This window comes from Torulaspora delbrueckii, chromosome 1 (assembly GCF_000243375.1).
Source record: "Torulaspora delbrueckii CBS 1146 chromosome 1, complete genome".
Classification (NCBI taxonomy): Eukaryota; Fungi; Ascomycota; class Saccharomycetes; order Saccharomycetales; family Saccharomycetaceae; genus Torulaspora; species Torulaspora delbrueckii.
The window spans coordinates 985209-1003626 of NC_016501.1; the positions used below are offsets into that span (position 1 = coordinate 985209).

The 18418-nt window shown below is 40.4% G+C and overlaps 9 protein-coding genes across 9 annotated transcripts; 5 read left to right on the forward strand and 4 right to left on the reverse strand.

Annotated features, from left to right (window-relative positions):
* Positions 1 to 430: 430 nt before the first annotated feature.
* VPS30 (beclin 1) lies at positions 431 to 1915 on the reverse strand (the record flags this gene model as incomplete). Its single annotated transcript, XM_003679056.1, has 1 exon — positions 431 to 1915. One exon carries the CDS (start codon positions 1913 to 1915, stop codon positions 431 to 433), a length of 1485 nt encoding a protein of 494 aa, XP_003679104.1.
* A 141-nt stretch (positions 1916 to 2056) lies between these two features.
* On the reverse strand, positions 2057 to 3718 carry GEP3 (Gep3p; the record flags this gene model as incomplete). The annotated part of the gene is made up of 1 exon (XM_003679057.1): positions 2057 to 3718. The coding sequence occupies one exon, from the start codon at positions 3716 to 3718 to the stop codon at positions 2057 to 2059; it is 1662 nt and encodes a 553-aa protein (XP_003679105.1).
* A 274-nt stretch (positions 3719 to 3992) lies between these two features.
* NOC2 (mRNA-binding ribosome synthesis protein NOC2) lies at positions 3993 to 6131 on the forward strand (the record flags this gene model as incomplete). Its single annotated transcript, XM_003679058.1, has 1 exon — positions 3993 to 6131. The coding sequence occupies one exon, from the start codon at positions 3993 to 3995 to the stop codon at positions 6129 to 6131; it is 2139 nt and encodes a 712-aa protein (XP_003679106.1).
* A 245-nt stretch (positions 6132 to 6376) lies between these two features.
* On the forward strand, positions 6377 to 7069 carry MEI5 (Mei5p; the record flags this gene model as incomplete). Its single annotated transcript, XM_003679059.1, has 1 exon — positions 6377 to 7069. The coding sequence occupies one exon, from the start codon at positions 6377 to 6379 to the stop codon at positions 7067 to 7069; it is 693 nt and encodes a 230-aa protein (XP_003679107.1).
* A 108-nt stretch (positions 7070 to 7177) lies between these two features.
* RET1 (DNA-directed RNA polymerase III core subunit RET1) lies at positions 7178 to 10606 on the reverse strand (the record flags this gene model as incomplete). Its single annotated transcript, XM_003679060.1, has 1 exon — positions 7178 to 10606. One exon carries the CDS (start codon positions 10604 to 10606, stop codon positions 7178 to 7180), a length of 3429 nt encoding a protein of 1142 aa, XP_003679108.1.
* A 316-nt stretch (positions 10607 to 10922) lies between these two features.
* Positions 10923 to 12464, forward strand: TFB2 (TFIIH/NER complex subunit TFB2; the record flags this gene model as incomplete). The annotated part of the gene is made up of 1 exon (XM_003679061.1): positions 10923 to 12464. The coding sequence occupies one exon, from the start codon at positions 10923 to 10925 to the stop codon at positions 12462 to 12464; it is 1542 nt and encodes a 513-aa protein (XP_003679109.1).
* A 207-nt stretch (positions 12465 to 12671) lies between these two features.
* On the forward strand, positions 12672 to 13970 carry RNY1 (ribonuclease T2; the record flags this gene model as incomplete). The annotated part of the gene is made up of 1 exon (XM_003679062.1): positions 12672 to 13970. The coding sequence occupies one exon, from the start codon at positions 12672 to 12674 to the stop codon at positions 13968 to 13970; it is 1299 nt and encodes a 432-aa protein (XP_003679110.1).
* Positions 13971 to 13973: 3 nt separating this feature from the next.
* On the reverse strand, positions 13974 to 14543 carry TDEL0A05680 (uncharacterized protein; the record flags this gene model as incomplete). Its single annotated transcript, XM_003679063.1, has 1 exon — positions 13974 to 14543. One exon carries the CDS (start codon positions 14541 to 14543, stop codon positions 13974 to 13976), a length of 570 nt encoding a protein of 189 aa, XP_003679111.1.
* A 1222-nt stretch (positions 14544 to 15765) lies between these two features.
* PTP2 (tyrosine protein phosphatase PTP2) lies at positions 15766 to 18318 on the forward strand (the record flags this gene model as incomplete). Its single annotated transcript, XM_003679064.1, has 1 exon — positions 15766 to 18318. The coding sequence occupies one exon, from the start codon at positions 15766 to 15768 to the stop codon at positions 18316 to 18318; it is 2553 nt and encodes an 850-aa protein (XP_003679112.1).
* Between the last annotated feature and the right edge of the window lie 100 nt (positions 18319 to 18418).

Sequence of the window (18418 nt, forward strand, 5' to 3'; positions counted from 1 at the left end):
CTTGTTTCAACCTTCTCTCTAGCTGATTGTCGATTTGAGATAGATTGATGGACAAGGTCGGCAGAGCAATAGACCTTTTACAGTTTTAACGATGCGCTGGGCGCTGAAAGGCTTATTAAGGATGCTTATTCTGAAAAATCAAGATACACACTTAGCACACGTGAAAGTTATGAAGGGCCACCATCAACCATCATAAGCGTTGCGCTTACCAGTATACTTGGCGAAAGGTCGTAGTAACGCCTCCTTGCAAGGTGACCATGGAAATTCGCCTGATGTAAAATTAACCAGTAAAGCTATCATAATATGCGCTCGTTTCGTAATGGAAAGTCATTTTTGGGTAACAACACACCGATTGATCATCTCAATGGAAGTCTGGGAGGCCAACTTACGTTATATACCACACCATTTCAATAATACGGCTTGACTGAGCTCACTTGGACGATGTCTGGGCAAGTCGGCTTGATGAAAAAGCCAACAACCATTTTGCATTTGTTAGTAAGCATTTCATCGCAGTAGTCCATTCTATCGTTGGCTTACCCCCAAATAACTTGATTGATACTCCGTTTATCTGATCCTTATGCATAATGTAGGGCAACTCAATATCAAAACCGTCATCACCTCCACTCTGTGCAGAATTAGCATTGTTTGAGCCCTCTTCGCGGGTCTCAGATGATGTGCGTGCTAACCAAGTTGCCATTATTTGTATAACGTCAAGCAGGGACTCCATGGCTTTATCTAGACTAGTTTCCTTACGAAACAACTTTCCCAACTTAAATCCCTCCGAGCTATAGGCTTCATAGGTCTCCCACTCTTGTGTTTCATCACTGAATTTAGATATTTTAGAGTAAGAACCCATCGGTTGAAGTTTATAACCGTCCATTCTAATCTTCAGGGCCGTCGTGATAGTCGCAAATAAAAACACTATCTGACCCAGGCCTGCGTTTATCTCTTGCCAAGATACTTTAACACCATCGAAACCACCAATTCTCAGACCATTAATTATACCAAATGGCCCTTCATGGGAAATCTTGAAAGTCTCGTTGTATATATTGACTTTTCTCAGTTTGTCCAGATTATTGAGCGCCAACTCGTACTGTTTCTTCAGTGAATGGACTTCTTTAGAGAATTCGATTCGTTCCAATTCACGCATATTTTCCTTTTCGAGCTCTTCTTTCTCGAGTTGCCTCTTGGCCTCCAGTTGTTTCTCTAGTTCAGCGATCTGCTCATCGAGGTCCTCATCTTGCTTTTCCAATTTCAACAAATTCTGAAATAGTGTCTCTCTCTCAGCTTTAAGCTTGCTGCCCTCATCATTGGTGACTTGAGTTGGACCGCTTTGCGGCACTTTCCTCTGTTGCTCAATTCTTGAAAGAAACTGGGTATAAGTATCCCTTTCCCGTATTGCATCATCATGCTCGCTTTGCAACCTTTGTATCAGAATATTGCAGCAATCCTGGCAAACAGGATAATCTATATTGCTCTTCGAGGACAGTATATTAAAAACATTAGCAAGCGCGCTAACCTGAGTGGAAAGTGTTCGAGTGTTAGTTGAAGAGTACCCGTGAACGTCATCGTCTAATTGTTCATCACCAGAATCATCATCTCTTCGGGTTATAAGAGTTTGTGTTGAAGTCTCAACTGAGCTATCATTTAATGCGCCATTGCGCTTCGAATCGTCCTGTAGAAACACATAGGAGTCCAATTCTGATTTGGGTATCTTCAAATCCTTCGGATAAACTATTTTGTTCAATCTTTGGAGCCTGTCTTGAGGTATTTTGTACTTTCCAGCAGCGTAATCATTAGTCGAACTCACCAGAAGATCTTTTTGGGCCAAACTGAGGTCCAAAAGGGAGCTATCTATCTTTAGTGGCAATTTGCAGTTCTGGCATTTGATTAACGTATCATCAACATTGCTCATCTCACCTTCGTTCTGCACCGTTCCTCTTGAACGGCTGAGCGAGTTGGCCTTCAGAGAATTTCAATCAGTGAGTTCTTCGCGGTATAGTCATTATAATACAAGTGCAATAGAAATGCGAATATTTACAGGTTATATGCTAGTTTACCATTGGTAATGCCAGTACAGATTTGGCGGTTCGTCGCGTAAATTCTTAACCACTTCCCAAGGATCAGCGTTGGCGAATCTCCTTGAGGAGAGATCATTCTGAGTCCGCTGCAAATACATTTCCTTCATTCTGTCCAGTGGTTTCGTCTCTTCGACAGGCATGATGTACGTGGAACTTACTAGTGGCCTTTTACGTGGACATGCGGATTCTGTACCGCTAGATTCCACGTTTTTCATGAACCCACTTTCGATCAACAAATGCAAGGGCTCTCGAATACAGACTTGAATGCCCTTTGGTGCCCATATTTCATATGGACTAGTAAAATTATATTTACCCGTGGACCGAAGCAGTATATATCCAATGTCTTTGAAGACAATTTCGATGCTACCTTGGAATGGTGGGATAACATGTCTATCATAGGCGTCAAGTTTTGAAACTTCAGGCTTAATTCCACAGAACTTGGCTAAAGAATGATCCGCAGACTCATTGCAGGATTTAAACACTTCAAGGGCTTTCGTAACATTGCTAAATTGATATTCGGGTCCAGGTATGTATTTCACCACTTGATTTATTGAACCTGGGGGTGGTACTAAAAAGAATATTCCACCAACGGTAAGACACCCACCATTATCAGTACCCTTTAGAGATATATAAGTTTTCTTCTTCAGTTTCTCACTCTTGAACTGATGCGTTTTCCGTATTTTCTCTAACCATTCATGGCGTATTATATCATCCAAGTCATTCTCCTGAAGGTTTGTTGTGAAACCAGGCAGATCACAGATAACCTTGTCCGATACCTTATAGGCCTGAAGATTTCTTGTCATGTTAGGGATATGCGACACACCAGCATTTTGAGCTTTGAGGAAACTCTGTGTATCGTATCGTTTATCCTGCAAAGGCTGCTGCATCGTGACATTCCCCGATCTGTCGACTTCAACCTTGTAGCCCATAAACTCCCTCAATAATCCATTTATCAAAGTCGATTTGCCAACATTGGCATCTCCCAAAAGATAGTTTGAGGCTTTCATATTTGAAAACACTGTACGGATATTCCATTTCTTCAATGCAGAAGTCGCAATAATTTTGTTTGACGTTAGCCCAAGATGATATTTCATGAAATCTTTAAAAAACACACTGACCTTCCTTTGCAATGTAGCCTTGTCCTTAGCCAATTGATCACCTTTAGTCAAAACCAATGTGCTCGTTAATTCATCGCCCTGCAATGCTTTCTTGGATACATGGAATGGAAACTCTGGAAGTGGCACTACATGGATAATGTTACCATTTTTTGGCACATAATTTAAAACCTGATCAAAGGAGAATCGTGGAAAATCTTCCTTGGTATATTTGTTCAGATATAGAGAATCACTGCACCTTTTACAGATCAATGGTTTAGACTTGGCTTTTTTCAAATCTTCTAACGACCCCACGGGAACACCTTCCTTGACAGATTGAAGCTCTTGACTAAAGAGCAAATACCGCACATCCTCCAAACTATTCAAGTTCTTTGCTTCTGGAGTTTTTGGCTTGAGATAAAACCCTACACTGGAGGAATCCTTACTCTGTAATTGGACACCACAGGAATTGCAGTTGATAAATCGTCTAAAGCATGTCGCGACTAACCTCAAATTTCGTTTCCTGGCATTCAAAACCAGCATAGCACTTTGAATGATACGAAAGAATGGCTTGGAAATCGTCCATTTTGGTCAATGATGAGCTTGTTCAATTCTATGCGATAATGGATCGTATTATCATCACAGCTAACGGGTCAGCGTTAAAATTTTCTTCGAGGTTTAGACTGAAAAAAATGAAAAATGCGATGAGATGAGATGAGATGAGCATAGATTGGTGTACACTTCGAATAATAATCCGTGTGTTTGGCTCTGTTTGATTTAGTTGAGACGAGCATCAAGTTAACCAGGAAGTGCAGTCATGGGTAAAGTCGCAAAGTCTACGAAAAAGTTTCAATCGAAACACTTGAAGCGTACACTTGACCATCGTAAAGAGCAGAAGAGCCATGTTAAGAGAACTCAGGGTCGCCGTGGGAATAAATCTGAACTGGAGAAGAGGAATGCTGCGCTTACAAAAGAGGATCAGAAATTGAAGAAATCTGCAAAGGAAGAGGTGTTCAAGGATATGTCTATGGAAAAGTTCTTTGAAAACGGCTTCGAAGTGCCCAAGAACAAGAAGAAATCTAGTAAGAATAAGAAGGAACATACCGAGGATCAGGATTCTTCTTCTGAAGAGGAAGATATGGCTCAAAATATGGCCGAGTTGTCTGAGAAGGATCCCGAATTTTACAAGTACTTGCAAAACAATGACAAGGAACTGTTAGAGTTCGGCGGTAGTAATCCATTGGATGGGATTGAAGACGATGAAGAAGAAGAAGAAGAACAAGAGGAGGAAGAAGAAGCGGCAAAAATTGTGGAAGAAGAACCTCCTACTTTTGAAAAGGTCGAGTTGACCATGAGTCTTGTGAAAAAATGGAAGAAACAACTTCGTGAGTCTCCAAACCTGAAGCTAATTAGGAATGTTGTAACTGCATTCAAAGTGGCCGTTAACTTGAATAACGAGGAAAATGTGGAAGACTACAAGTATACTGCTACGGACGAAAAAGCTATTCACGAGCTACTGTTTGTTACCTTAAAAGATTTACCTGCAGTTGTGCAGAAGGTTATTCCATATAAGGTAGTGAAGGGCTCAAGGACTTTGCCAAGTGGTTCGAACGTGTCAAAAATGTCTTCGATTATGAAGTCTCATGCAAGTGCTCTGCTTATTGTCTTGAATGATGTAACGAACACAGAAACAGCTGCACTTGTCCTACACTCTGTGGATCAGCTTCTACCATACTTTTTATCTCATAGAAAGATCTTGAGAGAGATCGTTAAGAGCATCGTGGAAATATGGTCCACAACAAGAGAATTGGAGTCACAGATTGCTGCATTTGCCTTCTTGCACAACGCATCAAAGGAGTTCAAGAAATCTATGTTGGAGTCGGTACTAAAGACCACTTACTCAACTTTCATAAAAAGCTGTCGTCAAACTAACATGCGTACAATGCCATTGATAAATTTTCAAAAGAACTCAGCTGCCGAGCTATTCAGCATTGATGAAACTCTAGGCTACCAAATTGGGTTTGAATACATTAGACAGCTTGCCATTCACTTGAGAAATACGATGAATGCTACTACGAAGAAGACCGCAAGGACCAACCCGGCAGATGCTTACAAGATTGTCTACAACTGGCAATTTTGCCATTCGCTGGATTTCTGGTCTCGTGTACTTTCCTTCTCTTGTAATCCAGTTAAAGAAAACGGTAACCAATCTCAATTGAGACAACTAATCTACCCATTGGTTCAAGTGACCCTAGGTGTCATCAGACTGATCCCAACAGCACAATTTTTCCCTCTCAGATTTTATTTGATCAGATCGCTCATCAGGTTGTCTCAGAATACAGGTGTTTTTATTCCTATATTCCCACTGCTTTCTGAGATCTTGATTTCCTCTGCGTTCACTAAAGTTCCAAAGAAGAAGGAAAACCTCGAGGCATTCGACTTCGATCATAACATTAAATGTACCAAGGCTTATCTCGGTACCAGAGTGTACCATGAAGGTCTATCGGAACAATTCGTGGATCTCGTAGGCGAATACTTTGTGCTATATTGTAAGAACGTCGCATTCCCAGAGTTGGTCACTCCAGCTATAATTTCTCTCCGTCGTTTTGTCAAGAACTCCAAGAACATCAAATATAACAAGCAGCTATCGAACATGATTGAAAAGCTGGATCAAAATAGCTCCTTCATCCAAAAGGCTAGATCCGATGTTGATTTCAGCCCCAGTAATAGAACAGAAGTTAACAGATTCTTGAACGATACTCCATGGGAAAAGACCCCATTAGGATGCTATGTTACCGTCCAGCGTGAAGTGAAAAAAGATAGGGCCAGAATTCTAAGAGAAAGTATGGAAGAGGAAGATAGAGAGAAAGAGGCTTCCTTGAAAAAACAAGACGAGCTCGATGAAATCAAAGACGATGAAGAAGACGATGAAGAAGACGTTGAAATGTCGGATTGAAAATCTAGCTTAAAAGCAAGAAGCTTGCCTATATTTGTATATTTAAACTATCAAGTTGCAACAAATTTTGAGATCGCGCTCATATTCAACTTACATATACAACAAAGAATATTATTGTACAGTAGAGAGAAACCTTTTATAAGGCCTTTCTATCGCAAATTAATTGAACAAAGACTGCAGCTATTGCTGGCAATTAGCTTGAGACTTTGAAAACTGTTTACAGGATAATTCTATTTCGGCGGCTAATGGACGATACTACTATCATAAACAGTTCACCTGTGAGTGATCAAAAGGGTAAGAACTCTATGGAGATCTGCAGCCCAACCAAGACACCAGTAGAGTCTGTCAGTAAGTACAAGACAGCGGGGAAGCATTTAGTTCAGAAGAGCAGGGAAACTCTGGAGGATCATAAGTTAAACACGCAAACAAGGCTTCTATACAATGAGCTGTCGAAACAGAAAAACTTGTACAAGAAACACATAGATAACCTAGCACAGGCTATCAAAATAATTAAAGCTGGAGAAAAGGAGAGCCGTGTTCTGGAATTGATAGAGAAATGGAGAGGAGTTGCACAAGCGGGAATGTCATTTATGCTGAATTCTGCAATGCTCAAGATCACCAAGTTAGGAGGCTACGAAGAGCTGTTAAAAAAGGAGCTTGAAGCAGAAAGAAGGAAATTGGATTATCAAATAAATGATAATTTGCAAGACGATATGGAACAAGTTTTTGAGTCTGAAGAGTTTCTGGCTTTGCCGGAGGAAATGCAACAAGAATATAGAGATCAGATGAATGAGCAGCTCCGAGAAGTTCAGAATCGGAAGGACAAGGAAATAGCCAAGCTAGAGGCTAAAATGAAGGAAAGCGCAGGTCAGGAGATGACTATGCAAGAATTATCCAGGAGGATAAAGATGGATTACATGCTTATATTTCCGGAATAGCTTAATCGTTATTCAATTGAACGTCTACCTTTTTTATGCTTAAATTTATGATGTTGTATTTACTTTCCCACTTTATAATGCTGAATATGGGTTTGTCAGTTGAATTGGCTACTGCTGGAAAATATCCTCTAGTCTCAGTCTTGGAGCGATATTCATAGACAATAACTCTTGAAACAAAAGCTTAGCAGCGTATGGGATAGTCATCTTATTGATGTTTTCTGCACTTCTACAAGTTGTACACCAGCCGCTATAACCCATTAGACCACATTTGTTGCAAACATCAACTTCAAATGCGTCTGAACTGATCATTAGTCTCTCTAGTAACAACTGTGAAGCACCGTATGCAATAACACAATCTCTTTCCATTTCACCCAGTCTAAGACCACCATCTCTGGATCTACCTTCAGTGGGCTGACGTGTAAGGACTGCTCTTGGACCCCTAGCTCTTGCGTGCATTTTGTCCAACACCATGTGCTTCAACTTTTGATAGTAGATTGGACCAAAAAAGATGTAAGCTTGTAAGCACTCACCTGTTATACCAGAGTACAGCATATCCTTACCTGAATAATTGAACCCATTATCTACCAATATCTTCGTCATATCTTCAAGTTTGGAACCGCCGAAACAGGTACCGTATTCCAAGGTACCATTGAGGACACCAGCTTTACCAGATATTAGTTCTATCATTTTACCGACAGTCATACGAGAGGGGAAACCATGGGGATTCATAATAATATCGGGACAGATACCTTGATCATTAAATGGCATATCCTCTTGCTTGACGATGATACCACACACACCCTTCTGCCCGTGCCTAGAAGAGAATTTATCACCGAGTTCGGGCCTTCTATTTTGTCTTAACAGCACTTTAATGAGTGCTTGATCATTGTCAGATACGGACATCATCACCTGGTCGATGTGAGATGGCTCAGGCGCCCTATAAATGACGGGCGTCTCCTTGTACTGCGACTGAGTGTTAGTTAGAACGCCGTCACCTGAATTGGTTGGAATCGACTTGTTGATATAAATTTGCCCGCTGTCCAGTTTCATACCAACTTCACCCAACCCATCGGGACCTAAACATTTATGCTGCCATATTGGTTCCCCGTTTTCATCAACACGCATACCGCCAATGATATCTTGCGTATGGTTAGGGTATCTCTTCAGAACTGTGGTATTCTTTCTACGAGTTTCACATCTTCCAAAACCTCTATCGATGGAAGATTTGTTTAGAACAAGAGCATCTTCAATATCATACCCCGAATAAGACATGACCGCAACCGTAGCGTTCTGACCAGCAGGTAATTTATCATAGTCAATAAGTTCGATTGTTTTTGTCTTAACCATTGGTTGCTGGGGGTAAATCATCAAGTAGAGCAACGTGTCGATCCTTTTGAATTGATTGTATGCTATAGCACCGATGGCTTGCTTACCCATCGCACATTGATAAGTGTTACGAGGAGATTGGTTATGATGTGGGTATGGAATTAATCCGGCAACGGCCCCCAGAACGGTAAAGGGTTCAATTTCCATGTGTGTAATATTCTGATCAATGTCCTTTTCGTATAGCGCAATAAAGGAATCATTTTCCTCATTAACATCCAAGTACTCAACCAAACCTAGCTTCAAAAAGTCATCAAAAACCAATTCACCGTCTAAAAGTTTCTTTAGATGATCAGCCTTGACCCTCGATTGCCCATCAGACACAATAATCAGGGGCCTACAGATTCTACCCCCATCGGTAGCGATATGGACAGCTTTTTGATGAGAGTTGGCGTAAATTGAAATAAAAGCCGAAACTTTGCTCGATCTCCTCAAATTTCTGAAATGCGTGATGAACTTGGTTGGATATTTCGTCGTACCGATTAAAGTACCATTCAAGTGAACACCGTAATTTAAGTGTAAAGATGCACTGTCAAGCAAACTTATATCTTCAACCCCAAGGAGGTAACATAATTTCTTAATAGGCTCTTCTTCGTCGTCGGTAGTAATGTGTGTCATCAATGCCAAGTTCTTAACCAGACCGCACGCCTCACCTTCCGGAGTATCGGCAGTACATAACATACCAAACTGTGAGGGTTGAAGAGCTCTTGGACCGGAAACTTTTCTGGACTTCTCAAACTGCGAGGATATTCTTGTCATCATACCTAATGCCGAAATGTATGACAATCTTGACAGGACATGCGTAACACCAGCTCTTTCCATCTTGAATCTCTTCAAGGACCAATTACCGGTTGAAATAGCTCTGTTTAGCCCACTCGTAATGTTGTTCGAATGAACATTGATAGATAACAGAGCATCATATTCCATGGCTCTGTTAGGCTTTTTCAGGACTTTGTCTATACTAGCTTTGAAATCACTGTTAAATTTCTTGAATAAATCTTCAAATAACAATGAAATTAATTGACCGGCCAATTCCAGACGCTTATTACCCACATAATCTCTGTCATCGACCATCTTAGGGTTATAGATAGCCATAACAACTCTCCTGGTCATTATCGCTATGTACAAAGCCTTTTCTCTGAAATCTAAAGCCTCGACCGTCAAGTGCGCAATTACTGTCGTCGCGATGGCCTCGATACCTTCTTGCAGCACTGAAAGTTTCTGCCTTCTGACTGTCTTGACTTTGGAACCAATGTATTCGAGCGCCTGCTGTTGCGTATAAAGGTTCAACTTTGCTGCTTCTTCTAAATTAATGGCAAAAATATCTTGGTAGCTGCTATCATTACCGCAGACCAATTGCATGACTTCAAGATCAGATACAATACCGCAGGCTTTGAGCACGACCACAATTGGAATGTCTTCGGCGATAGAGTTGTGCTTTAAGTAAATCTTTTCATTCTTAGTTACCACATATGTCTTTGACTTTCTTTCGTGAGTGGAAGATGTAACAGATGCCTGAACAATAGCCTTTTTCTCATCGGCTTCAACGATAATACGATTCTTCGACAATTGTTCCTGGACCAAGATGACCTTTTCTGTACCATTGACAATAAAGTATCCACCAGGATCCAATGGACACTCGTTAAGCTTTGCCATCATTGCCTCATCGGACTCGTGCAGAATACATTTGTTTGATCTCAACATGACTGGCATCCGACCAATTTCCACATCCTTATGCATGATAATATTCCTTCCCCTGGTATACTCTATATCAACATAGATTGGTGCCGAATACGTCATATCTCTTAATCTGCACTCGTGTGGAGGTGTTAAATAGTCCTTGGAGCCATTGGACCTTTGGCCCACTCTGATGTCAACATACTTGAGGTAAAATTCTGGATCGACATCACTAAGAATAAGTTGATTAGCTTTTATGATCTTTCTCAGATCCACATCAACAAAGTAATTGAAAGAGTCCAGATGCTGCTTCACTAAACCCTTGACCTTCAAGAAAGCCGGTAGCAAATTCCATTTATCCTCTGCGGTACTGATTTCATCCGTAAGCTTCTTACCCTTGTATACAGGTTTCAACAGCTCTTCAAAGGTTTCATCCTTCTTTAAATGTGTCTGTTTCTGCACTTTTTTCGCAGCCATGGCTCCAAATAACTTGAGGCAAGATCACCAGAATCTTAATTGGTACCAGAAAACTCCAGATAGGTCGGAACAGACTGCTTTGATCTCCAAGTTCATCGATTTACAGGTAGCTCATCGCTTAATTTGAAAATTTTTGTTAATAGCGGTAACGTTACAAATGATGGTAAATGGATCTGAAGGCAGAATCAAGTACCAGTCAGCTCAATTACGCTCAATAAGAGCTTCTTTCTAATCCAGTTGGTAGCATTTGTGGTGCTTTTGAGTCTTCTCAAGGATCTATTTCTACGACTTGACAAAATTTCAGGGATTTCGAAAGATGAGTAATAGTAACCTACTGAAAAGTTCAGTGAATCAATATCTCGAAGAGCTCCCTCAGCAAATTCAGAGCAGACTCTATCAGTCGCCAGCTACATGTTTGGCCATTTACAGGTTGCTGCCACAAATGGCCAAATTCTTTATCATGTCTATGGTGTTCAATGAGAATGAAATATCCCTACGAGATTTGGATAGATGGGTAAAAGCTAGTGGAAAGAATCAATTCCAGGATGCAATCAAGTCCATGAAATCGCTTCATTTACTGATTCCGGTCAGGACCAATGGTCCTATGATGATCAATTTAAATCAAACTTTCCGAGAGAGTTTCAGGAATGCGCTTACTGGTGGTGAAGTTAACAACTCATTTGGGATTGTTGTAGATGAACCTAATGATGTGGTTAATACAGAAATGTTAGATGCATATTCTGCTGATAAATGGGAAACAATATTGCATTTCATGGTTGGTACTTCTCTCGCGAGTACTCCATCGGGGAATGTCCTAAACCTCTTAAAGCACAGTAAGCTGATGGAAGAGGTTAGCACTACTGGTGAGTTTAAGATAACAAACGAAGGTTTTCAATTTTTACTACAGGAAGTTAACTCCCAGATATGGGCCTTACTCTTACAGTATTTGAAGATGACAGAAACCTTACAAATGGATCCCGTCGAAGTACTCAACTTCATCTTTATGTTAGGTGCCCTTGAATTTGGTAAACCATACAGCATGGACGGTTTAAGTGATACTCAAAAACTAATGTCAAAAGATATGAGAGACTATGGTTTAGTCTTCCAGAAAAACTCTAATTCAAAAGTGTTCTATCCAACTAGATTAGCCACCATGTTAACATCAGACGCCAAGAGCATAAGAGGTGCCTCTGGCGCGATGGACAGTGTCTTAAAGCAGAATAAGGACGAGGCTTCGAACAAAGCAGCGAGCTCAAATGCTGATGCAGATAGCGATGACGATGAAGTTGGCATCAACGGTCAGCCTATCCAGGATGGCGCTCTCATAGTTGAGACCAATTTCAAACTCTACTCTTATTCCAATTCCCCACTACAGATCGCTATTTTAAGTCTGTTTGTACATCTGAAATCTAGATTTACCAACATGGTTACTGGACAAATCACAAGAGAATCTATCAGAAGAGCTCTAATAAACGGTATCACCGCTGACCAAATAATCGCCTATCTACAAACTCATGCGCATCCACAAATGAGACGGCTGGCTGAAGAAAAACTCGAGAAAAAACTCGAGCTTGATGCCAATTGCAAAGATACGCTACAAATTCTTCCTCCTACTGTCGTAGACCAAATAAAACTATGGCAGCTCGAGCTCGACAGAATTATAAGCTACGACGGTTCATTATATTCAGATATCGACAGCCATCAAGAATATATACTACTAAGCACCTACGCTCAGGATATTGGAGTCTTGCTATGGAAAGATGATAGGAAGAGGATATTCTTCGTTTCGAAGGAAGGTAATTCGCAGGTTCTGGACTACGCAAAGAGAAAGTTGAAGAAGAAACAAAGCCCGCCTTGATTGTCAAGACCTTTTAATTATTCTTCGAGAATCAATTGAAGTCGAGAATTTCATGGTTAGGCTCTTTTTTCAATGGCATTTCTTATCGCTGATAAGATAATTTTTAGGGGGGCTCCTCAAGATAAAAAGTGAAAAGGTTCATCAAGAAGTAATTATTCAAACTAAACTATAAGTAATAGGTCAATTGCGTGGTTACTGGTATTGACCATGTATATCAAAAATTTCCTACCGTTCCTTCAGTCACCAGCACAATTTTGGAACCTTAAAGGCGGTGATAAACCGTTTGCTCCACATTGCCCTATCGATTTACCATTGAGCTGTCAGAATCACACTGACATACAAGATTCGTGCTGTTTTGAGTACCCAGGTGGTATATTTTTGCAAACCCAATTTTGGGATTACGTGCCCTCACGTTCCGGTCTTGATGATGACGAGTTGGAGAAGCAATTGGGACCGTTAGATTCATTTACTATCCATGGGTTGTGGCCTGACAATTGTCGTGGTGGATTTGAACAGTTCTGCGATGATTCATTGGCTATAGATGACGTGTATTACTTGCTGAACTCTGATCAATTTAATAATGATAAGGTCAATCTAGAAATTAGTGGGAAAGATTTACTGGCTGAATTGAACCGCCTGTGGAAGAGCAACAATGGGAATGATGAGTCATTGTGGATTCACGAGTATAACAAGCATGGGACATGTATCAAAACAATCAGACCCAGTTGTTACTCCCGCTGGAATGATGACAGCGTGATTGAAAATGCTACTGATCTTAAAAAGCAGTCGGTCTATGATTATTTCAGAGTGGCTTATAACGTACACAAGAAGTTAGACTCATTTAAAGTTCTTAAAGAGGAAGGAATTGAGCCCAGCCTGAAGAAAACGTATACCAGAGACGAAATTCAAGCAGCTCTTAACAAAGGCTTCAAAGATCATAATGTCTATTTTGCCTGTGATAGACACCAGGCTTTGAATGAAGTGTGGTACTATCATGTTTTGCAGGGTTCATTGCTCGGTGAAGAATTTAAACCAATTGATACTTTACGAACTGGTCTATCCCGGTGTCCCGACAAGGGCATTAAATTCTATCCCAAGGGCTACATACCATCTGGGAATGGTGGCGGAGGCCACAATGGTCGTCAATTGAGAGGAATCATCAGATTGAGCGGATATGAAGGTTTCCTCATCAAGAATGGTCGCTGGATGATCAAGGGAACTCCAGCAAATTTCCTTTTGCTCAAGGCTCCTTTTGGAGGTTACCACTTAAAATCTCGTACGGGTTACTGTGGAGTCTCTGAAGATGGATTGTTGACTTGTAACAAGCACGTCGGTAATGCTGGACAGTTCGATTACAATGCCGAAAAAGGAGGCTACCTTGGTTATTCCGGAAGTAGCGAATGGGGGGCCACCAACTTGCCACGCGGTAATATCCAAAGCTTCGTCTACCTGAAGGGCGATATTCCTAAACCATATGAATTCAAATTGAAATTTATCAAAAGTTGATTACTATTTGGGCTTCGATATATGAATCAATCTAGTAGTATTGTCTTCGATTGTTGGGGAATAAGGATGGGGTGTGAAACTTCTAGCACCACTCATATGAGTTGCCGTTGATGGTGTGGTCACCGAATGCGACGAAAGACGATCACAATAATTGAAAAGATCGTTTTCCAAAAAATCAACGTGGGACTGTAATCCCAACACCTTGTTCTGTAGTTCGGATGTCGTATTTTTTTGTATAATCAGGTCGTTCGTCAATTTACTTATCTGCGACTGTTGTTCAAGTGCCATTCTTTTCAACGATCGTACTTCATTCATTAAAATAACATTATCTGTTGAAGGTCCTCCTAAAACAGGTCCGCCAGAAGGTATCATGGATTCATAATGATTTACTGGCGAGTCATTTCGTATTCTTTCTGAGTTTCGTGGGCTATTAGATGCTTCCTCATTTTGCTTCATCATCAGAACCTGTAAATTCTTCTTAGAGGCTAAGTACTGCTCTCTGATCCTCTGTAAGGTGTCATCGGTCTCCTGCCTATCAAAGAACTCCTTGGTCAAGTTGAGATCAGCTACCATCGCTAATCCTTTGTCTTCATTGTCAATAGCATTGTACTATTAGTTAGCTTTTGTGTTTTCGCGCTTTTCAAGAACGCGTCAAGTTACCCGCTGAGTTCCTTTCCTTTAAGAACAACTCTAGCATCGAAGAAAGAGATGTTTAACATTCTAGAGGTTACTTTGAGGTCTTAAAGAGGTTTGAATCAACTCTTCCCGGTGGTTCAATGGGCGGATGAGTTTGTTCTGACATTTTTCCACGGTTTTTGTTATGAAACAATTTAGCCGCCGAGGCAAATACATGAGATGTCAAGAGGGAGTTCAGATCGATTCTGTTCAATTCGATAGTCAATTACTTTCGTCAATCATTTACGTAGGCATCTGGCTCCTCATCGGCTACTTATCGGGTAATACAGCGATAAATTGAGCTCAAAAATCGCTAAATCTCCGGTCCGGAGAAGCAAGAGATTAAATTCTTTCGTTTGCCAGACGATGGGAATGGGTGAGTGAATTAGTAACGTTAGTGTTATGGGAAATTCATCTACAACCTGACGTAGGAGTGTTAAAGAGTGGTTAAGGATTCCAAATGCCTTTGAAGCGGAAACATCGGAAAAGCAAACTCAAATAAAATAACTGAAAGGCTGAGCTTAATGCTCGACAGTCCTGAATTCTATGTGATAAGCTGGGCAGCTTTTCCCTTTGCCGGTCGTGATGTCAATTTGATGTCAACTCTAAATCGATCTTTCAAGCTAAATCCGAATTGCGAGCCGCAAATCAAACATTGCGGCTACCTTTAACCACTCTGGTGCTCGATAACGTCCATCCTTCGTTATAAGAATGTTCAAGAATGTTAACGGCTGTTTCACGTGAAACCACAAAAGTGCTATTTTAGTAAGTTGAAGACCTGTCAAGTCTTTGATTCTAGAACCTTGACGCGCCCCGTTTGCTGCGAAGGTTGAACGGCAAAAGTGAAAAGACCGCAAGCCTGGCGAATAGAAAACGCTTAGAGAATAGGTGACCCTGAAGCTGTGCCTGCCACTGAAGTGTCGTTGATATTGTATCATTTACTAGTGGGAACTGGAACAACGGTAATTTTGAAGAGAAAAGAACCCTCGAGTGAATCAAATCTGCTCTACAGGCCGATTGATCGTTATTCATCTGATGCTCCCAGGTGTGAGCTCGTGAAGGTGCACTAATTGGTTATTGGTTATTATCTTATAGAGAGGAACAGGTTTGTGGTAATTGTATGGTTGTCACCAGCGGAAATTCAGATACTGGCGCAATGTCTAGCTCAACATCGACAACATCTACTCAAAAGAGCGGTGAGATTACAAATGGTTGTGGTTCTGAAGATATGATGAATATTTACTCGAGATCTGCGGTGCTCACTTTGCCGCATGGTATAGCCATGAATAATAAGAACAGTCAACATGCGGGGCATGGAGCACTTCTTTCCGGAAGAGAATGCGTTAATTTGATTTCTTCAAAAGAGCATTATATCGATGAGTTACAGGATTGTTGCCATATAAATGATGTAATGGTTCGATCCAATGGACCGGCGAGTACAGATAAGAATACTCTTCTAGTGTTTGATTTGACTACTAGCGGTTGCTTGATTTCATCGTCTACTGCGCCTTCTCGTAGCAGGACAGGCGGTAGTGAGAATGCGGGTCCCTCGAATAAAGATATTTACAGGATACACTTATCTTTGCCAAGTACTTTATTGAAAAGACCTAAGTACCACTTTGAAAAACTGTTACAAACTGTTATCGATGACTCTAAAAGACTGAAATTGATGAGTTTAATTGATGATTGCGACACATTCCTCTTTTATGATGGGTCTAGTAAAATGGACCGGTGTCTAATATCTACCTATTGGCTGATCAAAAAATTCAGGGATTTTTTGCATGAAAAAGTGGGTAAAAAGAATATTAGGTTGTTTATTCTAGAAAATATCGATAAAGGTGTTGGAAACGGGACTGCATCCGAAGTAAAAGACTCACAGAATGGTGAGACTTCTGCTGGTATCAATGTCGATAGCGCGACATCTACACCGGGAGTCGAAACAAAACAAAAGAAACTAAATTTGACGATTAAAATCTTACCAAAATCCAGTGACAAGATGTTTATTCAGTCCATCAAAAAGGACACGGTTCATTATTCTCCAAACTCATTGAAGAGATTTTTTAAATTTCACATACCTGAGGAACTCGAAGAAAATGATCCGGTCTTACCAAATTGGCTGAAGCCGTTCTCCAAGAGAGATGAAAGTGATAAAATATTACAAAAGTTGTTACACAACTTCGAATACTTAGAAGATTTGGAATTGAAAAGATTGGAACGAGGATTGACCATTAACAACAAGAATCAAGAAAATTTAAAGCTACAGGATTCAAAATCATATCATAAAATATATTCGTTATCAAACTTACAAAGAGAGTTCAAGAGGCAAGGAAAAATGACGAAGCCTAAAACGAGATCATCTTCACCATGTTTATCAGAGACGAAATTAAAACTTTCAATTCCAAAATCACAACCACCATCACTTGCGACTTCTTTATTGAAGACTAACTCAGCTGATACACCAACTAGTACTCCACTTTCTTCTTCATCCTCCTCCTCCTATCAAGAGACAGATACTGAGCCACTTTTGACTCCAATGGATAACTATGAAATGTCGCAAGGTATTCAATCTTTTGCAAAGAACAGATATTCCAATATTCTACCTTACGAACATTCCAGAGTCAAACTACAGCCTTCGCCACTTCATGGACCTACTAGTGGTTCATACTCTCCCTTGGCAAGTGGTCCAACTGGTGTGGGGCTGGTGAAAACTCCATCGGAAAATGGTTTGTCGAAAAAGAGAAGAAACTCGAATTCATCGTATTTCAACCAAAATTTCGTTGAAGCATCAGCGCCAAGATCTAATGAAGCTCGAAAAACACCAGGTGCTGTTGAAAATTTCAATGATTATTTCAACGCCAACTACCTCAATTTACCGCAAGTTAACTCTGATTTCAACTACATTGCCACACAAGCGCCTTTACCTTCCACTATAGATGATTTTTGGAAAGTAATATCTTCTAACAAGGTCAAAGTCATCATTTCATTGAACTCAAACGATGAGTTATTTTTGCGAAAATGGGATATTTATTGGAATAACGATCGATCAGGACAAAAGTACAAGATAGATATAACGGAGACATTTGAGGACTGCTGCAATGTCAAAGGATGCTTATTACGGATATTCTCTTTCTATAGAAGTGGAGATGAAAACAACGAATCAAAGAAATTGGTCGTTTATCAATTGCAATACACTAATTGGTTAGATTCTTGTGGAATCGTTATGAAGGACATATTAAGCCTCTACACGATCAAGAACATGTTATTAAACAAACCTTCAGTCATCCTTTCCGACCTACGGTCAGGTAAAGAAAAGGATGCCATGTCGTACGCAGGAGACGTTTGGCCGGAAAACTTCAAAAAGACAAATGCTTCTATAACGCACCCACCTTTGTTGGTGCACTGTTCAGCGGGTTGCGGTAGGACGGGAGTATTTATCACTTTGGATTTCTTACTAAACGTTCTGAACGAGCCGACGAACACATCAAATAGCATAGACGTTTGGAACATGTCACAGGATCTCATCTTCATTACAATCAACGAATTAAGAAAACAAAGAATATCTATGGTACAAAATCTGACTCAATATATCACTTGTTATGAGTCGATTTTACAGTATTTTGCAATGCAAAAGAAGGGTCAAATGGTTAAAAGGGAAGTGTCGGGGACACGTTAAGCATGCATAACAGGTCGTACACAATTAAATAAAAATCGAGAAGTATTATTTCAGCATTAAAAATGTATGTAATAATGTATGTTCATTTTACACTAACTTC